The following is a 22,724-nucleotide window of genomic DNA, read 5'->3' on the forward strand; positions in this document are numbered from 1 at the left end:
ACTAGATTTTTTTGTCTCCAGACAAAAGTACATATGGAAGGCATTTAATGAATGTTTTGAATGGAATAGAATAAATAGCCAGAATAGCATGATGTTCTAAACTTTAAGTGAAAAAGTAAACTTGTAAATCCCCAAACACAGTAAGATACCTTTGCTACTCTGAGCAAAGTTGTCTTAAACAATTAAAGAGACAGGATCTCACTGTGTTGCCCAGGCTGCTCTCAAACTCCTGGGCTCAAGCGATTCTCCCACCTTGGCCTCCCGGGTATCTGGGACTACAGGTGTGCGCCACTGTGAAGGACGGATAAGCACATATGTTTTTATTCTGACATTTTGTGTTTCCAGCTCTTACTACCTTTGCAACTATCCATCCTTCTTCATCTCCATCTTCTGCTGTCTTCCACACAGTAAACATAAAAGCAGGAATATATGCTCAGATGGAGAACTGCTATGAGCCCTTGAGTTTCTTTCTCCACAAACTGGGCATACAAACGCAGCTAAGATTTTCAATTTAGAGGTTTTTGGTTTTCAATTCCAGAAACACCTCACTTCATGACGTTTTCATAGAACATGTTGTTTCCTATCTGCTGTCAGTTTATAAATCACTGATAAGCTCCAAACCAATCAGTTCTCACAGCTGGAGGTAAATGGAAAGAATGCCTATAGGGCCGGGTATAGTAGCTCATGCCTGTAATCCCAGCACTTTGGGAGGCTGAGGCAGAGAATTGCTTGAATCCAGGAGGCGGAGGTTGCAGTGAGCAGAGATTGTGCCATTGTACTCCAGCCTGGTCAACAAGAGCAAAACTCCGTGTTGAAAAAAAATGCCTATAGTACAGGCCCTCCTGCCCACCAGCTCCACATGTGATGGATCTGCTAAGTCCAAGAAAGACCTACCTCGAGCTTCAGAACATCATGCTGAAGTTTACGTTGAAATTCCAGGAAGTTCTTGATTGTCAGCTTTCCCTTCAGATCAGCTCCAAAAAAGTAGGTTGTGAGGGCTGAACACAAGCCAGACTTAAGGGTGTTGCCAGTGGTCGGACGATCTCTGTGGCGCATACCCATACTGGTTTGGGAGCGAATAATGCTCTGAACCTAATACAGAATCAAACCCGCAGCCAGAAAAATATTAGGAAATGAAAAAACATAATAGAAAAGAATCATAACTATTGTTTACTATTTTCCTACTCTATATTATAATTATCTCTTTTAATGTTTACGACAATTTTTTTTTTTTTTTTTTTTGAGACAGAGTCTCTCTTGGTCACCTGGGCTGGAGTGCAGTGGTACAATCTCAGGTCATTGCAACTTCTGCCTCCTGGGTTCAAGCAATTCTCATGCCTCAGCCTCCTGAGTAGCTGTGACTACAGGTGCATGCCATCATGCCTGGCTATTTTTTTTTTTTAGAGGGAGTTTTGCTCTTATTGCTCAGGCTGGAGTGCAGTGGTGCAATCTCAGATCACTGCAACCTCTGCCTTCCGGGTTCAAGCAATTCTCCTGCCTCAGCATCCTGAGTAGCTGGGATTACAGGTGTGCGCCACCACACCCAGCTAATTTTTTGTATTTTTAGTAAAGACAGGGTTTCATCAGGTTGGCCAGGCTGGTCTTGAACTCCTGACCTCAGGTGATCCACCCGCCTTGGACTCCCAAAGTGCTGGGATTATAGGTGTTAGTCACTGCAACCAGCTAATTTTTTTGTATTTTAATAGAGACAGGGTTTCACCATGTTGGCCAGGCTGGTCTTGAACTTCTGACCTCAAGTGATCCTCCCACCTTGGCCTCCCAAAGTCCTGGGATTACAGGCGTGAGCCATCATGCCCAGCCTATGATAATCTTATAGGTCCTATTATCCTCATTTTATAAAGGAGGTTGAAGCACAAAGAATTAAATAACTTGCTCAAGGTCAAGTGACTAGCAAGTAGCAGGATTAGGATTTTAACACAGACAGCCTGACATCTTTATAACTAGTATCCTCTTAGAAAATCTCTGTTGAGAAAAGGATGAACATTTGTTTTTGAGACTCAAAAACTCTCCCACAGCCAGGCGCAGTGGCTCATGCCTGTAATCCCAGAACTTTGGGAGGCTGAGGCAGGCAGAACTTGAGGTCAGGAGTTCAAGACCAGCCTGGCTAACATGGTGAAACCCTGTCTCTACTAAAAACACAAAAATTAGCTGGGTGTGGTGGCGGGTACCTATAATCCCAGCTACTTGGTGGGCTGAGGAAGGAGGATAGCTAATCCAGGAGGTGGAGGCTGCAGTGAGCCAAGATTGCAACACTGTACTCCAGCCTGGGTGACAGAGTGAGACTCTGTCTCCTTGTCTCCAAACAAACAAACAAACAAAAAAAAAAAAGGCTGGGGTACAATGGCATGATCATAGCTACTTCAAATTCCTGAGGTCAGGTGATCCTTCCACCACAGCCTCTGGAGTAGCTAGGACTACAGGCACATACCACCAATCCCAGCTAATTTCTTTTCCTTATAGAGACAGGGTCTCACTATGTTGCCCAGGCTGGTCTTGAACTCATGGCCTCAAGCAGTCCCCCTATAACCTCTGCCTCCCAAAATGCTGAGATTATAAGCATGAGTCATCGGGCCCAGCCCAGCTTCTTATTTTATATAATATACCTGACATTTTCTCCCACTTCCTGAAATATTTGCCCTTTTCTTCATTTTGAGAATACAAAAAATGCTTTTTCCTATACATATAGTTTTTGTTTTGAAACCACTTCTGGCAATCATAATAGCTATATTTGGAGAAATACCATGGTTTCCCAAAGGCAGAAGTTCTATGGAAATGTAATCTATTCCTAGGATTTGGAAGAAACTGTCACCTACTATAGTCAAAGTATGGTACCATTTTTCCTTCTCTTATATAGAAATCCTTTAAGAAAATACGTAGTCCTAGTATTCTAGAACTGCCATTTACCAAAAACTGCACACAGCAGCTTTTCGGTAAATGGTGAATTGCCATAATTTAGCCTCCCAGCTAGAGGCATTATAACCTAATTTATGTTGGGGAATTGGAGCAACCGTGACCTTAATGGTACGTTCAAATAATCTATTACATTCAGAGTGAAAACAAACAAAACCAAACTGTTCAAAGAATAATTTTGAGAAATGACATTTTAGGTACTTCAAAAATTGAAATAGCCACTGGGTACACTGACCAAGGTTAGGGTAACTCCAAGGCTCATGAAAATGTATTTTAAATATTAATGTATTTAAAGGAACTCTCTAGGACAACTTGCCTGTTCAAACTCCTCCATATCTACTTCTCCATCTCCATTCAAATCAAACATCTTGAAGGCAATTTCAAAATTTCTCTGAGGAGCTGCAAGTAGAAAGGAAGAAGAGGAGAAAGGGTGAGAGAGAGAAAAAATACCTAGAAGGCATTGACCAAAAATAAATCCCTTTAAAAAAAAAACAAAAGGCTAAACACTAAAATGTAATATCAAAGTCACCATAAAAGTGAACGAGTCAGAGTCTCAATAAATGGAAAATGATACTGCATTTATTGAGATCAACCTTTTAAGAATACTCCTTGAAACCAAAAAAAGAGTATTACTATGGCCAGTAAAGATGGCACTTGTCTATCTTTTTGTTTCAACATTCTTTGTCATAAGTAGTTTAGCTTTACTTTCAGAGACACAATCTTCTTAGCTGTATAATACTAATGTTGTTCTGTTGCTTGAATATGTTATTATTTATCTGGGCAAGAAAGTGTGTCTGGGGTGAGACATATTGCTGTAAAGTAAGAAGTTGAAACACTACATCTTAGTCTTGCCCACACAACAAGCCAGCTTTCTACTTTGTTCCTTCTAGTCTCTTTATTGAAAGTACAATCAGGAATTCTGGGCATGTCACCCTGCCAATATGGATAACTTCAAGTTGATTTCCTGTATTAGTTTATTATCACTACAGCTCTATGGTAAGGCAGAAAAGTATACTGTAAGGTACTCAGCCCCCTATTTCTTTCTTTCTTTCTTTTTTTTTAGAGACACAGTTTCACTCTGTCACCTCCCCTACCCCCAGGCTGAAGTGCAGTGGTGCATCTTGGTTCACTGCAACCTTTGCCTCCCAGGTTCAAGTGATTCTCATGCCTCAGCCATCTGAGTAGCTGGGATTACAGGCACAAACAACCATGCCTGGCTAATTTTTGTATTTTTAGCAGACACGCAGTTTCACCATATTGGCCAGGCTGGTCCTGAACTCCTGACTGCAAGTGATCCACTCACCTTGGCCTCCCAAAGTGCTGGGATTACAGGTGTGAGCCACTGCTTCTGGCCTCAGCCCCCTAGTTCAATCATATCAGCTCCATACACAAATTACTAAGTATACTTAAATGGTAAAATTAAGATGAAGTTTAAATAACAAAATGAAAAAATGCAAAGCTTGACAAGATGATATATTTCCTTTCCCTTGATGACGAAAGCTCTTCAAGGCTTCCTTAGTGTTCCTAGATCAGTCATAATATAATTAATATACTCTGTGCATTGGAATAAAACATAAACTCAATAGCCTTCCTCCCTTACTGTACTAAATGTTCTGGCAAAGAAAACTTAAGTTGTTTACTTCCTTCCTTTGGTGCTTCAAATTTATATAGCTCTAGAGAATAAACCACAATAAATATTCTATGTATCCTTATACTATTGAATTAAAATTTCAGTTAATATCATTTATAAGAAAAAAGTAAAGATTATATGCAGAGAAAAAAGTAAAATGAACTTTGTATATTATGAACAATTGTTAGAGAGGCCATATTCCCATCTTGTGCAAAAATTTGTCAATAGCAACAACTTTCTGGGCTCAAATTTCATTTTGGGTAGCTAGGCAGCTACGTTGGAAACTCCTCGTTTTTAGTTGCCTGGGTGAACCATGTGTATGTCAGCTTCCAATTGTCTGTTTCACTTGATATTGACTTCCAACAGGTTTGCTTTCCTTTAGGCCACATAGACACAGGGTTTCACCATGCTGGCCAGGCTGATCTTGAACTCCTGACCTCAAGTGATCCTCCCACCTTGGCCTCTCAAAGTCCTGGGATTGCAGGCATGAGCTACCATGCCCAGCCTACAATTGTCAGGAAGGATGCAGTGGGGGTCAGGGGGGACTAGTTTTGTATGCCACTTCTCAAATTTTTGCTACCTGTCTCAATGTTAACATTTTACTTAGGAGTTACTATGTGCCAGGCATTGAGCTAGATAATTAGAGGTGTTCATTATTTGACTTCATACTCTCAATCTTGAAAATGTTTCTTTATTTTTAAACAGAGTAGTATATTGGGGCTCAGAGCAGTTAAATGTGTAGCTCAAACATCACACAGCTTCTTTTTGGTAGAACTAGGAATTGAACTTAAGTCAACACTGACTTCAAAGCCTACAAACTTATATTACAGCCTCTAATGTGAACACAGAGGTACTTAGAATGAACACACACTCTTCATGCTGACATGATTTGACCTAAAAACTAAGCAGCAAAGCATGAATCACTGGTTGTGTCAGTCACTGCAAAAACTGAACATTCCAAGTTGATCATCTCAAGGAGATAACCAATATCACAAAACATTGCCTGTGTTACGCTCAGGAGTTTAGGCTTGGCTGTACTAAATGGAGGATCCACAGGCAACATTAAACTTTCATATAGGTTTGTCATGCGTTTTTGTTTTTTGGGATGGGGTGTTGTTCTGTCACCTAGGCTAGAGTGCAGTGGCACAATCATAGCTCAATATAACCTCAAACTTCTGGGCTCAAGCGATCCTGCCTCATCCTCTGGAGTAGCTAGGACTACAGGTACGTGCCACCAAGCCTGGATAATTTTTCTGTTTCGTGTAGATGGGATCTCACTCATTGCCCAGGCTGTTCTTAAACTCCTGGCCTCAAATGATCCTCCTGCCTCAGCCCCTCAAAGTTCTTGGATTACCGGCATGAGCCATAGCACCTGGCTGGTTTGTCGTATGTTTTAAACAATTCTGATGATAAATCTCTTTAGACAGAAATGTACTCTCTTATTCTTCCTTATTGTGTCACACTTGGCCCACTTCACTTATACATGTTATTTGCCTAATTCCTGTAGGTACTTGAGAATGTAACAATGGCAGAAAATATGAAGCCACTGAAAGTTTTAAGCAGGAGAGTGACAAATCAGGCAATTATGAGGGACTCCTCCTCCGGCTACTATGTGAAGGAAGAGTTGGAAAAGAAAAGCCAGCTTCAGAGAAGATCAGAAGCTCCTGTAAATGTTGAAAATGCAAACTGAGGTGATGGCAGTGGTAATGGAGAGGAGGGAACACATTCGAGATACCTGAAGAAGGCAGAAATTATAGAATTTAATGATTAGTTAGCGGTGATGAGTTGAGAGTGAAAAGGAATGACAGCATGACTGGCTTAGACTACTCTGTAGCTTGCATGGCATTAAGAAAGATCAAATAGATGTAAAAGGTTTGAGAAATAAAATTAATTTGGATGGGATGTGCTAAATTCAAGGGGTCTTAGCTTATGCAGATGAAGATGTTCAGGAGACAGTTGAAAATACTGGTCTAAAGCTCAGCGGAGGGAGGTCTAAGCTGGGATTTATGGGCATACATGTGGCTAGGTGCAAAGAATCTGAAATGAAGTTGTCTATGCAGAACTGAGGAGTGAGGAGAAGGGCAAGAAAAGGGTAAAGTGCATGTGGAAGCCAATGTTTAAAATGCAAGGAAAAGAAAAGGAGGCAGTGACAGAGGAAGTGGCATCAGAATATCAGGAGGAATACAGTCCAAATTAATAGAAATACGAGAACATTTGGTGAGAGCCTAGTCAATATGCTCCCATACATGAATTAAAGCAGTATTCCCATTCCCTCTCTCCACAATTACAGAGGTGACACAGACTGCTTACAACTTCATCAAGATCTTGTAGTCTTACTGTCCTGTGAGTTCCATGAAGGCATGTGCCCGATCATTTAAATGACTGAATGAGTTATTTTAGCAAATTATGGTTAATATCACCTCCTACAACTAAGGTTAAATACATTTTACCAAAGTATACCCTACACTGCTTGAGGTTTCTCTGTCTTTTTATACTGGTATAATTACTTTCAGAGTACTGGCTTTATGTGGAGCTACTGAGGGCGTTTGTTAAAGTACATGCGATCACACCACAGAGGCCGTGTACCTGTGCTCAGGGCACTGCTGAGGCAAGCTGGCCTGCAGCCATGCACACGCTCACTTAGGCCTCACCAGCCTCTCAGGGCTGGTCTTTCCAGAAGGAGCTCTCAGCCTATTCAATCTTCAGCTGCTGATCATGTCAAAGCATATGGAACAAACAAGCCAAAAACAAGCTTGCTTTAAGTGAAACATGCTACACAGAATACGATGTCAGGCGATTGATTCTCTTGTAAATTTATTTGTCTCCTCTCAAATGTAGCCTTCAGGGTAATTTTTAAATCTAGCTGTTTTGGAAAGCTTTATAGCATCCTGTTTCCTTATAACCTGTTTCCATAGAAAGGTTCTGAAAGAGGAATTCTTTTTTTTTTTTTTGAGACTGAATCTTGCTCGATTGCCCAGGCTGGAGTACAGTGGCATGATCTCGGCTCACTGCAGCCTTCGTCTCTTGGGTTCAAGTGACTCTCGTGCCTCAGCCTTCTGAGTAGGTGGGATTATAGGCATGTACCACCACGCCTCGCTAATTTTTGTATTTTTAGTGGAGACAGGGATTCACCATGTTGGCCAGGCTGGTCTTGAACTCCTGACCTCAAGTGATCCGCCTGCCTCAGCCTCCCAAAATGCTGGGATTACAGGTGTGAGCCACCACGCTGGCCTGAAAGAGGAATTCTTTTGAATGCTAGGCTATTTAGAGTGAACAGTGAGGCTTTTCCCCTGCTAAAACAGCATAATTTACTTTCTATGTGATTTGTAAAATGGTCTCAACAAGTGTTCAAACTGATTAGAACAATAAGACCCTACACAAAGTTCATTACTATACACCTTTCACTTAGATTTCCATAACAATCTTTGCTACTTGGAGCAGAACTACATTAGGTCTGTTCTGGTTACAAGTCTGTTTCTATAATATTATTCCACCATTGACAATCATGATAATAGTAATAACAACTCTACACGATTTCCTAAAGCACATTTTTTTCTATTTTGTTTTGGTAAAGAGAAAAAGCATCTTTTTCTATGTGTAGTGAGTCACAAAATCAGATAAACACTAGCTGTCCTGAGACTTTCATTGGTTGATTTCATGGTTATTTCTCTCACTGCTCTTTAATAGAAAATGCATAAGGAATGGTACAGGTAGGAAGGGTTGAACTAAAGTTCTAATTCTGGGTTTTCCAATAACCTCATGAGTCATTTGCTGCCTTAAATTCTTTTTTGGTAGCACTGATGGAATGATGAAAAAATGAATAGGTTAGATTCTAAACAAGTTTCTTATTTTCTGTTGGTTTGATTCTCCTATCAAGGAATTCCTACCTGTCGCATTCCTGTTTTAGAATGCTAGAGGATAAATGAGGTAATTAATATGCAGTATCAGAGAAATCTGAGTTTCAAAAAAAACCTTCAGAATATGTTCCTCTATTCAATGATGAACTTTCCACTGAATTTGTAAGGATGATCACACAGCCTCTGATTATTTCTGAGAGGGAGGTCACCACTTCTGAGGTGTAAACATTGTTGACCATATTAAATGAGCTTTTTTTTTTTCTCATGCACAGTCCAAATCTACTCAGTGTAGCTCCTAAAAACTGTCATAGTTTAATCTTCTCCCCCCATCCTTCTGAATACTTCAAAGTATGATGGCTAGGCACAGTCTGAAAGAAATCTTTCTGCCTTTCCCACAGAGTGGGAAAAAAGTTTCCACAGTATGATATGTTGCAGTTGTGGCATACCATTCCCATGGGATGATTTAGCTTCAGAAAAAAAAAAAAACAAACCCAAGATTATTTTATATTATTGATATGTTATTACATTATTAAGAATATTGGCTGGGCGTGGTGGTTCACGCCTGTAATCCTAGCACTTTGGGAGGCTGAGGCAGGCAGATCACAAAGTCAGGAGTTTGAGACCAGCCTGGTCTCAAACATAAGGAAATCCCCGTCTCTACTAAAAATACAAAAATTAGCTGGGCGTGGTGGCACGCGCCTGTAATTCCAACTACTCAGGAGGCTGAAGCAGGAGGATTGTTTGAACCTGGGAGGTGGAGGTTGCAGTGAGCTGAGATTGCACCACTACACTCCAGCCTGGGTGACAAAGCGAGACTCAGTCTCAAAAAAAAAAAAATTATATTATTATCTTAAACACACTTAAGCAACCACAGACCAATTTTCTTTTTATAAACCTAATTGGCTTGTTGAAGTCTGATTTCATTTCATTTCTGGTAGTAAATATTTTACCAGTACTCTGAAAATCTGCTAGCCTTTTCTGCATTTTTAAAGTTTCATAGTAGTGCCATGTTACAGCTAACAGAATGATAAAAGATATGCACAAAGTCAAGAATATTCCTTTTTATAATATAATGTACTTAAATTAAGAGGTAGGTCTTACTATGATGCCCAGGCTGGAGTGCAAAGGCTATTCACAGGTACATTTGTGGCACACTGCAGCCCTGATTCCTGGCTTCAAATGATCCTCCTGCTTCAGCTTCCCAAGTAGCTGGTTCTACACGTGCCTGACACCATTGTGCCTGGCTAAAGTTACATGTTTTACATTTAATTTTTATACAAAGTTAATTGTGTATTAAAGGCATATTTGGCCGGTCACAGTGGCTCATGCTTATAATCCTAGCATTTTAGGAGGCCAAAGTGGGAGGATTACTTGAGGCCTGGAGTTCAACACCAGCCTGGGTAACACAGGGTGACCCTGTTTCTAATAAAATAAAATAAAAATACATACATATATACATATACATCATACACACACACATATCTAGGGATATTTATGTGAGGCAGGGCATAATGGGAATAATACCCTAGGTTAACAAATTTAACTGTTACCTTTCTGCTTCAACTCACAAGTACCACACTCAGGCTTGCCCTCATTTTTGTTTTGCATAATTATCTATTGGCTAAAATATCCACCATTAATCTTGAAACCTGAAGTCAATGGAGATGAAGACATTTTGCCTTGGAATCAGGCAAATACCCTTTTATTTTTATTTTTATTTTTTTTGAGACAAGGTCTTGCTCTGTCACCCAGGCTGAAGTGCAATGGCACAACCACAGCTTACTGTAACCTTGAGCTCCTGGGCTCAAGCAATTCTCCTGCCTAAACCTGAGTAGCTAGGACTATAGGCATATGACACCAGTTCCAGCCAATTTTTTAACTTTACTTATTATTTTTATTTATTTATTTGAGAGATGGGGTTTCACCGTGTTGGCCAGGCTGGTCTTGAACTCCTGACCTCAAGTGATTCACCCACCTCGGCCTCCCAAAGTGCTGGGATTACAGGCATGACCCACATGGCCAACTTTATTTTTTATAGAGGTGGAATCTAGCTATGGTGCCCAGTCTGGTCTCAAACTCCTGGGCTCAAGCAATCTTCCCACTTCAACCTCCCAAAGCCCTGGGATTATAGGAATGAGCCACTGTGCCTAGCCTAGGCAGCTACCTATTCCAGAAATGGCAGGATCTAGAATGACCAAAAAAAAAAAAATTCATATGGAGTCAGCTGGCTGCCTGGACAGAACCTGGGCTTCAGAGTGTAGTTGTCCAGGCAGCCAGAGCCTGTGGTGGTTGTGGGCTGAGGCCAGCAAAAAGAATACCAATGAGTCCACTTCAGACTGACATTCAGTCCGGGTGGCATGTGACCCAATCCTGGCCAGCCCCAGCACCATCCTCCCTGAGCCGGCAACATGGCTCTTCCTCTGGGGCATTATGAAGGCCAGAGTCTTCCTCCTGAGCAGCATCCCTCCTGGAAGCAGCCAGCAGGGGCTCTGTTGGTGGTAGAGATGGGGAGAAGCAGAGCTGCTGCTATCACTCTGCAGTGCCTGTGGGACTTCAAAGGCCCAGAGCCCAAGCTGGTTCCCTGAACAGCACCCTAGATTTCCTTGTATCCAGAACAACACAGTTCATGCCCTTTTCACTAATTTTATATATATATATATATATATATATATATATATATTTTTTTTTTTTTTTTTTTTTTTTTTTTTAGACAGAGTCTTCCTCTGTCCCCCAGGTTGAAGTACAGCGGCGTGATCTTGGCTCACTGCAACCTCTGCCTCCCGAGGTCAAGCGATTCTCCTGCCTTAGCCTCCTGAGTAGCTGTGATTACAGGCACGCACCACCACACCCAGCTAATTTTTTATTTTTAGTAGAGATGGGGTTTTACCATATTGCCCAGGCTGGTCTTAAACTCCTGACCTCAAGTGATCTACCTGCCTTGGCCTCCCACAGTGCTGGGATTACAGACATGAACCACCAGGCCTGGCCCTTTTTTCCTAATTCCAAAGTGAAACAGAAAGAGGGCAGTCATCTCACGGAAACACCATGAAAGCAATGAAACTGCTCCACTTCTAGGAGACCCCAGCTGGGTCCACCTCAATAACCCATTAAGTAGCCAGAAGGAAAAGCAGATGGATAAAAGGGTTCTTGCTTGCTGGCTCCTGGTCTTTCAGCTTCTGGTCAATGTGTGGCTTCCGTGCCTTCTGACTGTATAGCTGGTGATGCTGGGAGGATGGTAAATTACGGTTGGTAACCTGCTGGCTAGCTCTTTGTTTCTGTATTGTCTATAGCTGCCTTTGAGTTACAAGGGCAGAATTAAGTAGTTGTGACAGAGACATTATCACCCACAAGCCTAAAATATTTGCTATCTGTCCATTTAAGAAAAAGTCTGCCAATCCTGCTGAGAAAATTCTTCAGCCAACAAGAAGAAAAATTAATCAAAATAAAGACAGGAAAATGAGGTAAATTAAGATGTGAGTAATAAATTAAGTGAATAATAAAATAAGTAGAACAGTCTTAAGTTTAAATAATCGTTTTGTTTTATTTTAAGTGGGGTCTTGCTATGTTGCCCAGGCTGGTCTTGATCTCCTGGGCTCAAGTGATCCTCCCTCTTCAACCTCCCAAAGTGCTGGGATTGCAGGTGTGAGCCATCTTGCCCAGCCAAATAATCGTTATTAATACAATAACAACAATGACACCTGACATTTATGACCTGCTTATGATATATCAAGATGATACAAATTACTTAATCCTCCCAACCATTCTGTGACAATTGGTACTCTTAATATCTGTCTCCAGTTTAAAAAAAGAGGGAGAGAAAAAACTAAAGTGGAGAGTATGCCCAGGGTCATAGAGCTGGCATTCAAGTCCGGATAGTCTACCAGAGCAGGCACTTCTAGCTATTACACCAAAATGGTTATAAAATAATAAAGTATGGAAAATACTTCTTAAATGTGAATATATATAACATAAAATTATTTAAAAATAAAGAGAACTTGGAATAAAAAAATGCCAGATTGTTACGTTGTGAAAACTCAGTGGGAAGAAAAAAGTGAAAGGAAGTTAAAATTTTCAACTTCCAATAAGAGACAACCAAAAATATGGATGGCTTCCTCCTAGGTAAAAAGGTTGGTCACATACACACACAGACACACCCCTACCTCTGTGTGAATTGAATTCAAAGGTCACCATTAATAGAGTGTTGAAATTAGTAGGGAGAAAAAAAAAAAAAAAGAGTTTTACTTCACCGCACAAAAAAAAAGATCCAAAGTCAAAATGAGCCACTCATCAATGAGTGAACCCTTGTTTATGATACTTCAAAGGCACAAACTTTAAGGCACCCTACTTCATGCTCATATTAAGTTGTGAAATCAGCTTTCAGTTATAAGTAGTTCAATGATTCAGTTCAAATCGTAATGGCTTTAAAATAAAATATTCTCAATAAAAAAAAAAAAAGAAATTAGTAGGGAGAAAAACTCAATAAATTATGCAAAAGACCTAAAAAAAAAAGTGGCAAGAAAGCATAAAAAACATAAAATAAGGTAAAAGACCCAATAAATCTCTGCAAATTTAAGTAAACTAAGCATCTGAAATTGTTATTTATAATAAACATATAAAAAATATAATACAAGAAAATAAAAATAAGGGAAATACAAGAAAACTAAAACAGAAAGAAAGCAGGGTGGTAATTTAAGTATCAGGCAGAAGCGAACCAAAGGCTTAAGGATTAATAAGAACAAAGGCCATTTTCAGTATCGTTGGTTGCCAATAGGAATATGGCAATGGAACAAATATGTATCTTTAGGACCAGGACAATACATCATAACATTAGTTAGATATAAAGGACAAATTGACAAACATTACTATCCCAACTTTTGACATATTTTGTAGAAAATTTAATGAGACCATGGAGAGTTTATGAAATACTGACCACAGTTCAATTTTTTTTTTTTTTTTTTTTTTTGAGATAGTCTTGTTCTGTTGCCCAGCTGCAGAGCAGTGGTGCAATCTTGGCTCACTGCAACCTCTGCCTCCCAGATTCAAATTATTCTCCTAAGTCAGCCTCCTCAGTAGCTGAGATTACAGGCACCAGCCACCAAGCCAGACTAATTTTTGTATTTTTGGTATAGATGGGGTTTTGCCATACTGGCCAGGCTGGTCTCAAACTCTTGATCTCAGGTGATCTGCCTACCTTGGCCTCCCAAAGTGCTGGGATTACAGGCATGAGCTACTGCACATGGCCTAATTTTTAATATACACACATGTACATGCACAAAGGGTCATCAAAAAGTTAATGCATATGATGAGAAACCTACGCATGGCTTTAAAAAATTTTTTTTCACCAAAATAAACTCATACTAACTTGTAACATGTATGAACAGGATCTAGTTTGAGGCACTAAGAAGGTTAAGATATCGGTTAGAAAAAAGCCCCTATCTCTTTCTTGGTTGTAGGAGGGGAAAAAAAAATAAAGAAAAAAGTCCTTATCAGAGCAACATAAATTCTGCTAAAATTGAAGCAAGAACAAATAGCAAATTTATGGTAAGGCTTGGGTGAAATCACTGATGCTTTATGAAAAGTTTATGGGGACAATGCCCCAAGGAAATCAGCAGTTTACAAAAGGATAACTTGTTTTAAGGAGCAACAAGACGTTGTTGAAGATGAAGGCCACAGCAGATCATCCATATCAATTTGCAAGGAAAAAATTCATCTTGTTTATGATTGAGGAATGATAGTTAACAGCACAAACAACGGCCAACACCACAGACATCTCAACTGGTTTAACATATACAATTCTGACAGAAAAATTAAAGTTGAGCAAACTTTCTATTTGATGGGTGCCAAACCATTGCAACCAGATCAGCTACAGACAAGAGTGGAGTTTCAATGGAAATTTTAAACAAGCAGGATCAAGTTCCTAAAGTATTTCTTCAAATAACTGTAACAGGAGATGAAACATGGCTTTACCAAAAAATTTTGCACCAAAATAAACTCATACTAATTTGTAACATGTTTGAACAGGATCTAGTTTGAGGCACTAAGAAGGGTAAGATATCAGTTAGAAAAAAAGCCCCTATCTCTTTCTTGTTTGTAGGGGATTGGGCAATTTTGCTGCTTTTCTGCCTGTGAGTTTTCCCCTAGACCTTGAGATTGTGTTTACACTGTATAGTGCCAGTGATATGTGTGTCCATGTGTCCTTTGCACAACAAAGGGGAAAAAGAAATTTTGCTGGATGAAGACTTGCCTAGGAGGCAGTGAGTTTAATTTCCTTTGACATTCACCAAGGACCAGTTTTTTCCCCTCAATTTGTCTTGGTCCAGATCTGAGGGCTTCCTCCTATTAGTAGAAAGAGCCCAAAGAAGGAGGAAGTCTGTGTGTTTCACTGATGTTCCACCACTGGAAAGCCTAAGGAGCCAAGCACCAGACAGAATTATGAACAGAAACAGTCCCATAAAAGGCCAAAGAGGATTTCCTGATGAATTTGCCACAGAGCAAGAAGACAGATGACCCTGTCTGTGGTATCAGTGTGGTCAAGATAAAATAATGCTTAGGCCCAGCACAGTGGCTCATGCCTGTGATCCTAGCACTTTGGGAGGCCAAGGCGGGCAGATCACAAGGTCAGGAGTTCAGGATCAGCCTGGTGAAACCCCGTCTCTACTTAAAATATGAAAATTGGCTGGGCGTGGTGGTGCACACCTGTAATCCCAGCTACTCAGGACGGTGGGGCAGGAAAATTGCTTGAACCTAGGGCGTGGAGTTTGCATTGGGCCAAGACTGCACCACTGCACTCCAGCTTGGCAAGAGAGCACGACCATCTCCAAAAACAAACAAACAAACAAAAAAAACCCCAAACAATGCTCAATACTTTAAACAGTTCCATCTCTGGGTGCTGAGACAAATTGAATAATTCGCCTATTTTGCAATAAGCCCCAATAGATCATCTGTATTCTCCTAAGTCTGTAAACCAATTTCTTTTCATTAGTATCAAATACAGTTAAATATTACTTTACACATAGCCTAGAGTTGAAAAGAAGCTATTTAAGAAAACACTGCAGTGACTCCTTCTGTGGAAAAATACTTTCCCTGCTTCATATATCTGGATTTCGGACCACTGCTTTTCTTAAAAGGAGGCACCTAAAAACCTCTCGAATGGATTCATACTCACCCAGCTTAAAAGCAACTCTGTGACAGACAAATGAGCACAGAAAGACTAAAATTAATTAGGTAATTGTCTGGGGGCCTTAGAGAGTTAATGTAACTTGGGCCAGGTGCGGTTGTTCACACCTGTAATTCCAGCACTTTGGAAGGCTGAGGTGAGGCAGGTGGATCACTTGAGGCCAGGAGTTGGAGAGTTAATGTAACTAATCTGGTTGTATACTACAGATTTGACATCCAAAGCATTTGGCCCATGGAGGCACTCTAGGTATGTACATGTATTCAAGTGTAACTCTAAATCGCTGTTTCTTCATTACAAGAATCTAATAATCTTTCCTTTTTTAAAAAATTTCTGCATACTGAGATACTAATAAAATGAACTTTTGGAATTCTACGTTACCATAAACACAGGCATGACTAAAAGATAGGCTTTGCAAACACTAAAAAATAATTAACTTGATGAGGTGTTAAAAAAAGATATAAACGTTTAAAAAACCATTAGAGGAGCTTAATAAATTATGCTTACCCTGCAAACATCCTTAACAAGCATTGCGAATTAGCAGTAATTAGAATGGCTATTCTTTTCACTATGGAAAAGTGAAAAAGAAAAACGGTAAGCATAGTAAATTCTAGTGCCCGCCAGTATCTGATTTTTCTTAAAAGGAATGGTGGTAAGACTAGCACACAGGGCCTTGTAGACCACTGTAAGTAAAGACTTTGGCTTTAATCTGAGGCAGATTGGAAGCCTTTGGGGGATTTCTGGGCAGTGGAATGATCTTATTTAAATTTAACAAGATCATTCTGGCTGCAGTACTGCAAGCAGACTATAGAAAAACAAGGGTGAAAATGGGGTAACCAATCAGGAGGGTACTGAAATAATCCAAGAGAGATATGAGAATGTCTTGGGCAAGGATAGTAGTAGCGAGTGTAGTGAAAAATGGTGGGGTTCTGGATTACTTCAAGGTAGAATTGACAATTTTGCTGACAGATATGAAATACAATTATTCGGACTATTTTTTAAAAGTGTATGAGCTGGGCGCAGTGGCTCACGCCTGTAATTCCAAAACTTTGGGAGGCTGAGGCAGACGGATCACCTGAGGTCAGGAGTTCGAGACCAGCCTGACCAGCATGGTGAAACCCCATCTCTAATAAAAATATAAAAATTGGCTGGGCATGCCTATAATCCCAGCTACTCGGGAGGCTGAGGCAGGAGAATCGCTTGAACCTGGGTGATGGAGGCTGCATTGAGCAGCCTGGGAAACAGCAAAACTCTGTCTCAAAAGAAATGAAATGTGTATGGGCCGGGTGTGGTGGTTCATACCTGTAATCCCAGCACTTTGGAAGGCTGAGACAGGAGGATCACTTGAGGTCAGGAGTTCGAGACCACCCTGGCCAACATGGTGAAACTCTGTCCCTACTAAAAAATATACAAAAATTAGCTGGGCGTGGTGGCATGTGCCTGTAATCCCAGCTACTCAGGAGGCTGAGGCAGGAGAATTGCTTGAACCTGGGAGGAGGAGTTGCAGTGAGCTGAGATAATGCAGTTGTACTCCAGCCTGGGAGACAGTGCAAGACTCTGTCTCGAAAATGAATGAATGAATGAATGAATGAATGAATAAAATAATAGCAGCCATTCCAAATGGTGTGAGATGGCATCTCATTGTAGTTTTGATTTGCATTTCTCTGATGATTAGTGATGTTATTTTTTCATGTTTGTTGGCTGCTTGTGTGTCTTCTTTTGAGAAGGATCTATTCATGTCCTTTGCCCACTTTTAGTGGGGTTGTTTTTTTGCTTGTTAAGTTATTTAAGTTCCTTATAGATTCTGGATATTAGACCATTGTCAGATGCATAGTTTGTGAATATTTTTACCCATTCTGTAGTTTGTTTACTTTGCTGATTTCTTTTGCTATGCAGAGCTTTAGTTTAATTAGGTCTCACTTGTCAATTTTTACTTTTGTTAAAATTGCTTTTGGAGAGTAACTCATAAATTTTTTCCCAAAGTTGATGTCCAGAATGGTATTCCTAGGGTTTCTTCTAGAATTTTTATAGTCTGAGGTCCTACATTTCAATCTTTAATCCATCTTGAATTAATTTTTATATATGGTTTAAGGTAGGGGTCCAGTTTCATTCTTCTGCATATGGCTAGCCAGTTATCCCAGCACCATTATTAAATAGGGAGTCCTTTCTCCATTGCTTATTTTTGTCAGCTATTTGAAGATCAGGTGGTTGTAGGTGGACAGCTTTATTTCTGGGTTCTCTATCCTGTTCCATTGGTCTATGTGTCTGTTTTTATACAAGGACCATGCTGTTTTGATTACTGTAGCCTCATAGTATAGTTTATAATGTGATACCTCTGGGTTTCTTCTTTTTGCTTAGGATTGCTTTGGCTATTCAGGCTCTTTTTTGATTCTATGTGAACTTTAGAATAGTCTTTTTCTAATTTTGTGAAAAATGACATTGGTAATTTATTAGGAATAGCATTGAATCTGTAGATTCCTTTGGGCAGTGTGGTCATTTTAACAATATTAATTCTGCCAATCCATGAGTATGGCATGTTTTTCCATTTGTGTCATATCTGATTTCTTTCAGCAGTGTTTTGCAGTTCTCCTTGTAGAGATCTTTCACCTCCTTGGTCAGGTATATTCCTAGGGTGTGTGCATGTGTGCGTATCTATTGTAAATGGCATTGAGTTTTTGATTTGGCTATCAGCTTGAAAGTTATTGGTGTATAAAAATGCTACTGATTTTCATATATTGATTTTGTATCCTGAAGCTTTACTAAAGTCATTTTTCAGGTCTAGAATTCTTTTGGCAGAGTATTTTGCATCTTCTAAGTATAGAATCATATTGTCAGTGAAGAGAGAGACAGTGTGGCTTATTTTCCTATTCGGATGCCTTTTATTTTTTTCTCTTGCCTGATTTTACCACTGGTTTTAAACATTTGATTATAACATGCCTTTAGGATTTCTCACTCTTAGCACTGTTGATATTTTGGGCAGGATAATTCATTATTGTGAGGGCTGCCCAGTTCACTTTAGGATATTTAGCAACATTCCTGATCTCTACTCACTAGATGCCAGTAGCACAGCCTACGCCCTCCCCCAGCTATGACAAGCAAAACCATCTCCAGACATTGTTAAATGTCTCCTTGTGGGGTGGGGGTGGGGGTGGGGAAGAATCATCTCTGTCTGAGAACCACTCGTTTATTTTTGGCACATTTTTCTTTTTAATTATGATGTGACTTGATGCAGTTTTTTTCACGTTTCTAGTCTTTGGGTTCTTTGAGCTTTGTAGGCCTGTGCCTTTATACGTTTCTTCAGGCACTTTTTCTATGATTTCTACTTGTCTCCCTCTGAGAGTCCAGTGACATATTTTCCTTACATCAACCCTATAATGTTTATACTGTTGTTACTTTTATTTTACTAATGAGGAAATTGAGGCATACAGAGGGTTAAAAAACCTGTCCGTCAGAAGAGCAGAAGATCAAACACCACATGTTCTCACTCATAGGTGGGTGTTGAACAATGAGAACATATGGACACAGGGAGGGGAGCACTACACACTGGGGTCAGTTGGGGGGAAATAGGGGAGGGACGGTGGGGGGTGGGGAGCTGGGGAGAGACAGCAAGGGGAGAGATGCCAGATGTAGGTGATGGGGAGGAAGGCAGCAAATCACACTGCCACGTGTGTACCTATGCAACAATCTTGCATGTTCTTCACATGTACCCCAAAACCTAAAATGCAATAAAATAAATAAATGGGGGAAAAAAAAAAGCCTGTCCATAAACCCCCAATGAGTAAGGAGACAGTTTAGGATTTGAACCCAGGCCAACCCTAGCATCTGGGCTCCTGTCACTTGACGTTACTGCTGTGGCCACATATTCAGCAGTGTTAAGCTATCACTTACTTTGGTGCTTCTTCTTTTTCTAAGGCTGAACTCTACGGAAAGGCTGGTCATAAACTCTCCTGTAGATAATGGGCAGTTCAAGCATCTTCGCAATCTGAATTTTGTACACTGCATTGTCTACTTTATCTATTATAACAAGCCGGGGAGAAATATAAGAAATGGCAGTGAGATCACTTCTTTCCCATGTTCAGATTCCTGCTAGGATGACAGGAAATGAGGCACTCAGTAAATCTCCTTCCTTGTGGGTAACAAAGGAGCATTATAGTCTAACTACACTAAATGGTTCCCAGGTCTTCGCAAGAGGGAACCCAATACCCTAAGGAAAAGCTTTGCCAAGGAGTGGCTTGGGAATAGGGAAGCACATTAGCATATGCATTCATCTGTTACTCTGGTGGATAGCAGGGGACAAAGAAAACCAGCTACAACAGTGCAAAGGGCATCAGCCAGATGCTGTGGGACAGCCATATTTCTGAGGAGCTGTTTTCATTCAAAGTTAATGGACTCAGGCTGGGCATGGTGGCTCACGCCTATAATCTCAGCATTTTGGGAGGCCGAGGTGGGCGGATATCACCTCAGGTCAGGAGTCCGAGACCAGCCTGGCCAACATGGCAAAATGCTGTCTCCGCTAAAAAATACAAAAATTAGCCAGGCATGGTGGTGCATGCCTGTAGTCCCAGATACTTGGGAGACTGAGGCAGGAAAATCACTTAAACCTGGAAGGCAGAGGTTGCAGCGAGCCAAGATTGCGCCATGCACGCCAGCCTGGGGGACAGAGCGAGACTCTGACTTAAACAAACAAAAAACCACTACCAACAACAAAACAAAAAACAGTTAATGGACTCACAGGTGTTCAAGAAATCACCATCATTTTGAAGAATATCAACACTGTGCCCTAGTGGACTGAAACTGGAATCCTCAAAGTAACTTAGAAACTACTATGTTGTCTAAAATAAAAGTCAACAAACTACCTATAGGAAATCATCTGGTTTTTTTTTTCCTCAACTTATAATTACCTCTCCTAAACATAAAATTAAGAAAGCATGTTATACAATATAATTTCTTTCATTAAACAGAGTTAATTCTTATTTAAACTTTTTGGAAGTTTTGGTTTTTCTAAATGAGAGTTTCTAGGACACACATCCGGAATAACAATCAATCTGGCAGAAATATCTTGTACTTACAATAAGCAGTGGCATGAATTTCTTACTCTTCTCTGTATGTGTTTGGGAAATGGGCCTTCCTTGGCCAACCTACATGTTTAAACACCTTTTATCCCATTTCACACATACACAACCCACATCTCCTAAACCTCTTTATTTTTTCTCCTTGGCATGTATCACTATTTAACATTCCAAATAATCTATTTTTTATACTGTTATTGTCTATTTTCCAACCTAGAATATAAACTGCATAACTGATCATAAATTTGTAATGATATTCACCACAGACAAACCTATATTAAGCATGGTGGCAAGGTAACAGAGCAAGAATATAACATAAGTTGGTTTTCTGTTTTTTTGGTTTTTTTTAAACTTTAGCAAACTTAAGACTCTACTTTGCTGTTGATATCCTAAATTTAGTTCTTTTAGCTCTTGATGTCTTCAGTCTGTACCTATTACCAGAGAAATGAGGAAAATGTGTATTTTTAATTAATCTATCCCCAAACCAGCTTGGTTTATTATGATAATTCAGAATTCATATATTTGTATCCCCTCTTTACTCCTAACTCACACATTCTATTGTTTATACCCTATCTTTCTGATCAGCTTTGATGGATTAACTTGAAGAATTTTCAGCATGAGCCATACCATCTGTATTAAATAGAATATTGAGTATTTGCTAGATAACTACTCATTAATAAAATGAACCTCAGATTCATTCTAGGCAAAATGAAGAGACTATTAATAATTATTATTAAATAATTTCCAAAGGACCACTGATCCTTAAAGTAGATTAATAAGCACTGAGTGGGAATAAATAAGCATGGTTATTAGTTAAGCTTACTTCTCTGCACTAACCAACTGGAACATTAGCTGATGATCTTATATTTTATACAAAGAAGTCAGAGATTTTTCTGCATAACTAGATAGAGAAAAGGGTTATCAGAATTTCTTTGGAATGCTAAATATATTTATTGACTTGGATCATTCTTACTAATGCTAAGATTCACTAGGTAATGATAATATAACTCAAAATTTGGCCCATGGCCATTGACAAAATATTTTTGTGTGTTCTTTGTCTTCATATATGTTTTATCTAAAGTTATTAACCCTGTGAGTTAGTACCATAAAAACAGTTCTAGATAGCTTGATGGGGAGGCAATAATAAAACATTTATAATTGGCTCAGTGGCTCACACTTGTAATTCCGGCACCTTGGGAGGCTGAGGTGGGTAGATCACTTGAGCTCAGGAGGTTGAGAGCCGCCTGGCCAACATTGTGAAACTTTATCTCTACTAAAAATACAAAAGTTAGTTGGGCGTGGTGGCCAGTGCCTGCAATCCCAGCTACTTGGGAGCTGAGGAATGAGAATTGATTGAATCTGGGAGGTGGAGGTTAGTGATCCAGCAATAAGCTGAAATCATGCCACTGCACCCGAGCCTGGGCAACAGAGCAAGGCTCTTGTCTCAAAAAAAAAAAAAAAAAAAAAATATGTGTGTGTGTGTGTGTGTGTTTTATCATTAAGCATCTTCCTTACTGTTTACTATTAATCTTTCAAAGCGAAAATGTTTGGTACCCAGGGCTTTAAAGTTTGGAGGCAGACTTAATGAAAATGGTTTAAATCATTATATTTTCATTTTGATTATCTCTTTAGATTTCAGAGAATCAGTGGAGAAATTGAATTAAGTGTTTTCACGATAGCCAGATTTGATTTACTGAAAATTAAACCACATCCTCATTATGATGCATCTTTCTCATAAATATACAAGCCTTTTGAGATATTAATAGCATTCGAATGAAGTTGTATAATATCTTATTTCTCTTGCCATGCTGAAGTCAGAAGCAGATCACAAAGTGTATGTGGCTTGGAAGGTGTGATGCTGATCAGTGCCACTCCATCTAATGAAAATGTTATAAAACTTTTAGATGAAAATAAGTTTTTCAGGTCAAATCATGTCTCGAAAAATATGGGCAAGTCCTAACAGCTGAGATGTATCAACAGACACAAAGCAGTTACAGATCTTTCTTACTGGGACATCAGAATTGGGGAAGTTACATAGAAAATTTGGTTTAGCTTTTATCTTC

At 39.7% G+C, this 22,724-nt stretch overlaps 1 protein-coding gene across 1 annotated transcript in view; it reads right to left on the reverse strand.

Annotated features, from left to right (window-relative positions):
* Positions 1–22,724, reverse strand: part of MICU1 (mitochondrial calcium uptake 1) — a 155,263-nt gene that overhangs the window by 86,893 nt on the left and 45,646 nt on the right. The window contains exons 5-6 of the mRNA XM_017518561.2: positions 3,248–3,330; positions 895–1,092 (exon numbers count right to left, since the gene is read on the reverse strand). Coding sequence (XP_017374050.2) covers positions 895–1,092; positions 3,248–3,330 — 281 coding nt within the window. The remainder of the gene's footprint in view (positions 1–894; positions 1,093–3,247; positions 3,331–22,724) is intronic.

This window comes from Cebus imitator, unplaced genomic scaffold (assembly GCF_001604975.1).
Source record: "Cebus imitator isolate Cc_AM_T3 unplaced genomic scaffold, Cebus_imitator-1.0 Scaffold686, whole genome shotgun sequence".
In the NCBI taxonomy this organism is placed as follows: Eukaryota; Metazoa; Chordata; class Mammalia; order Primates; family Cebidae; genus Cebus; species Cebus imitator.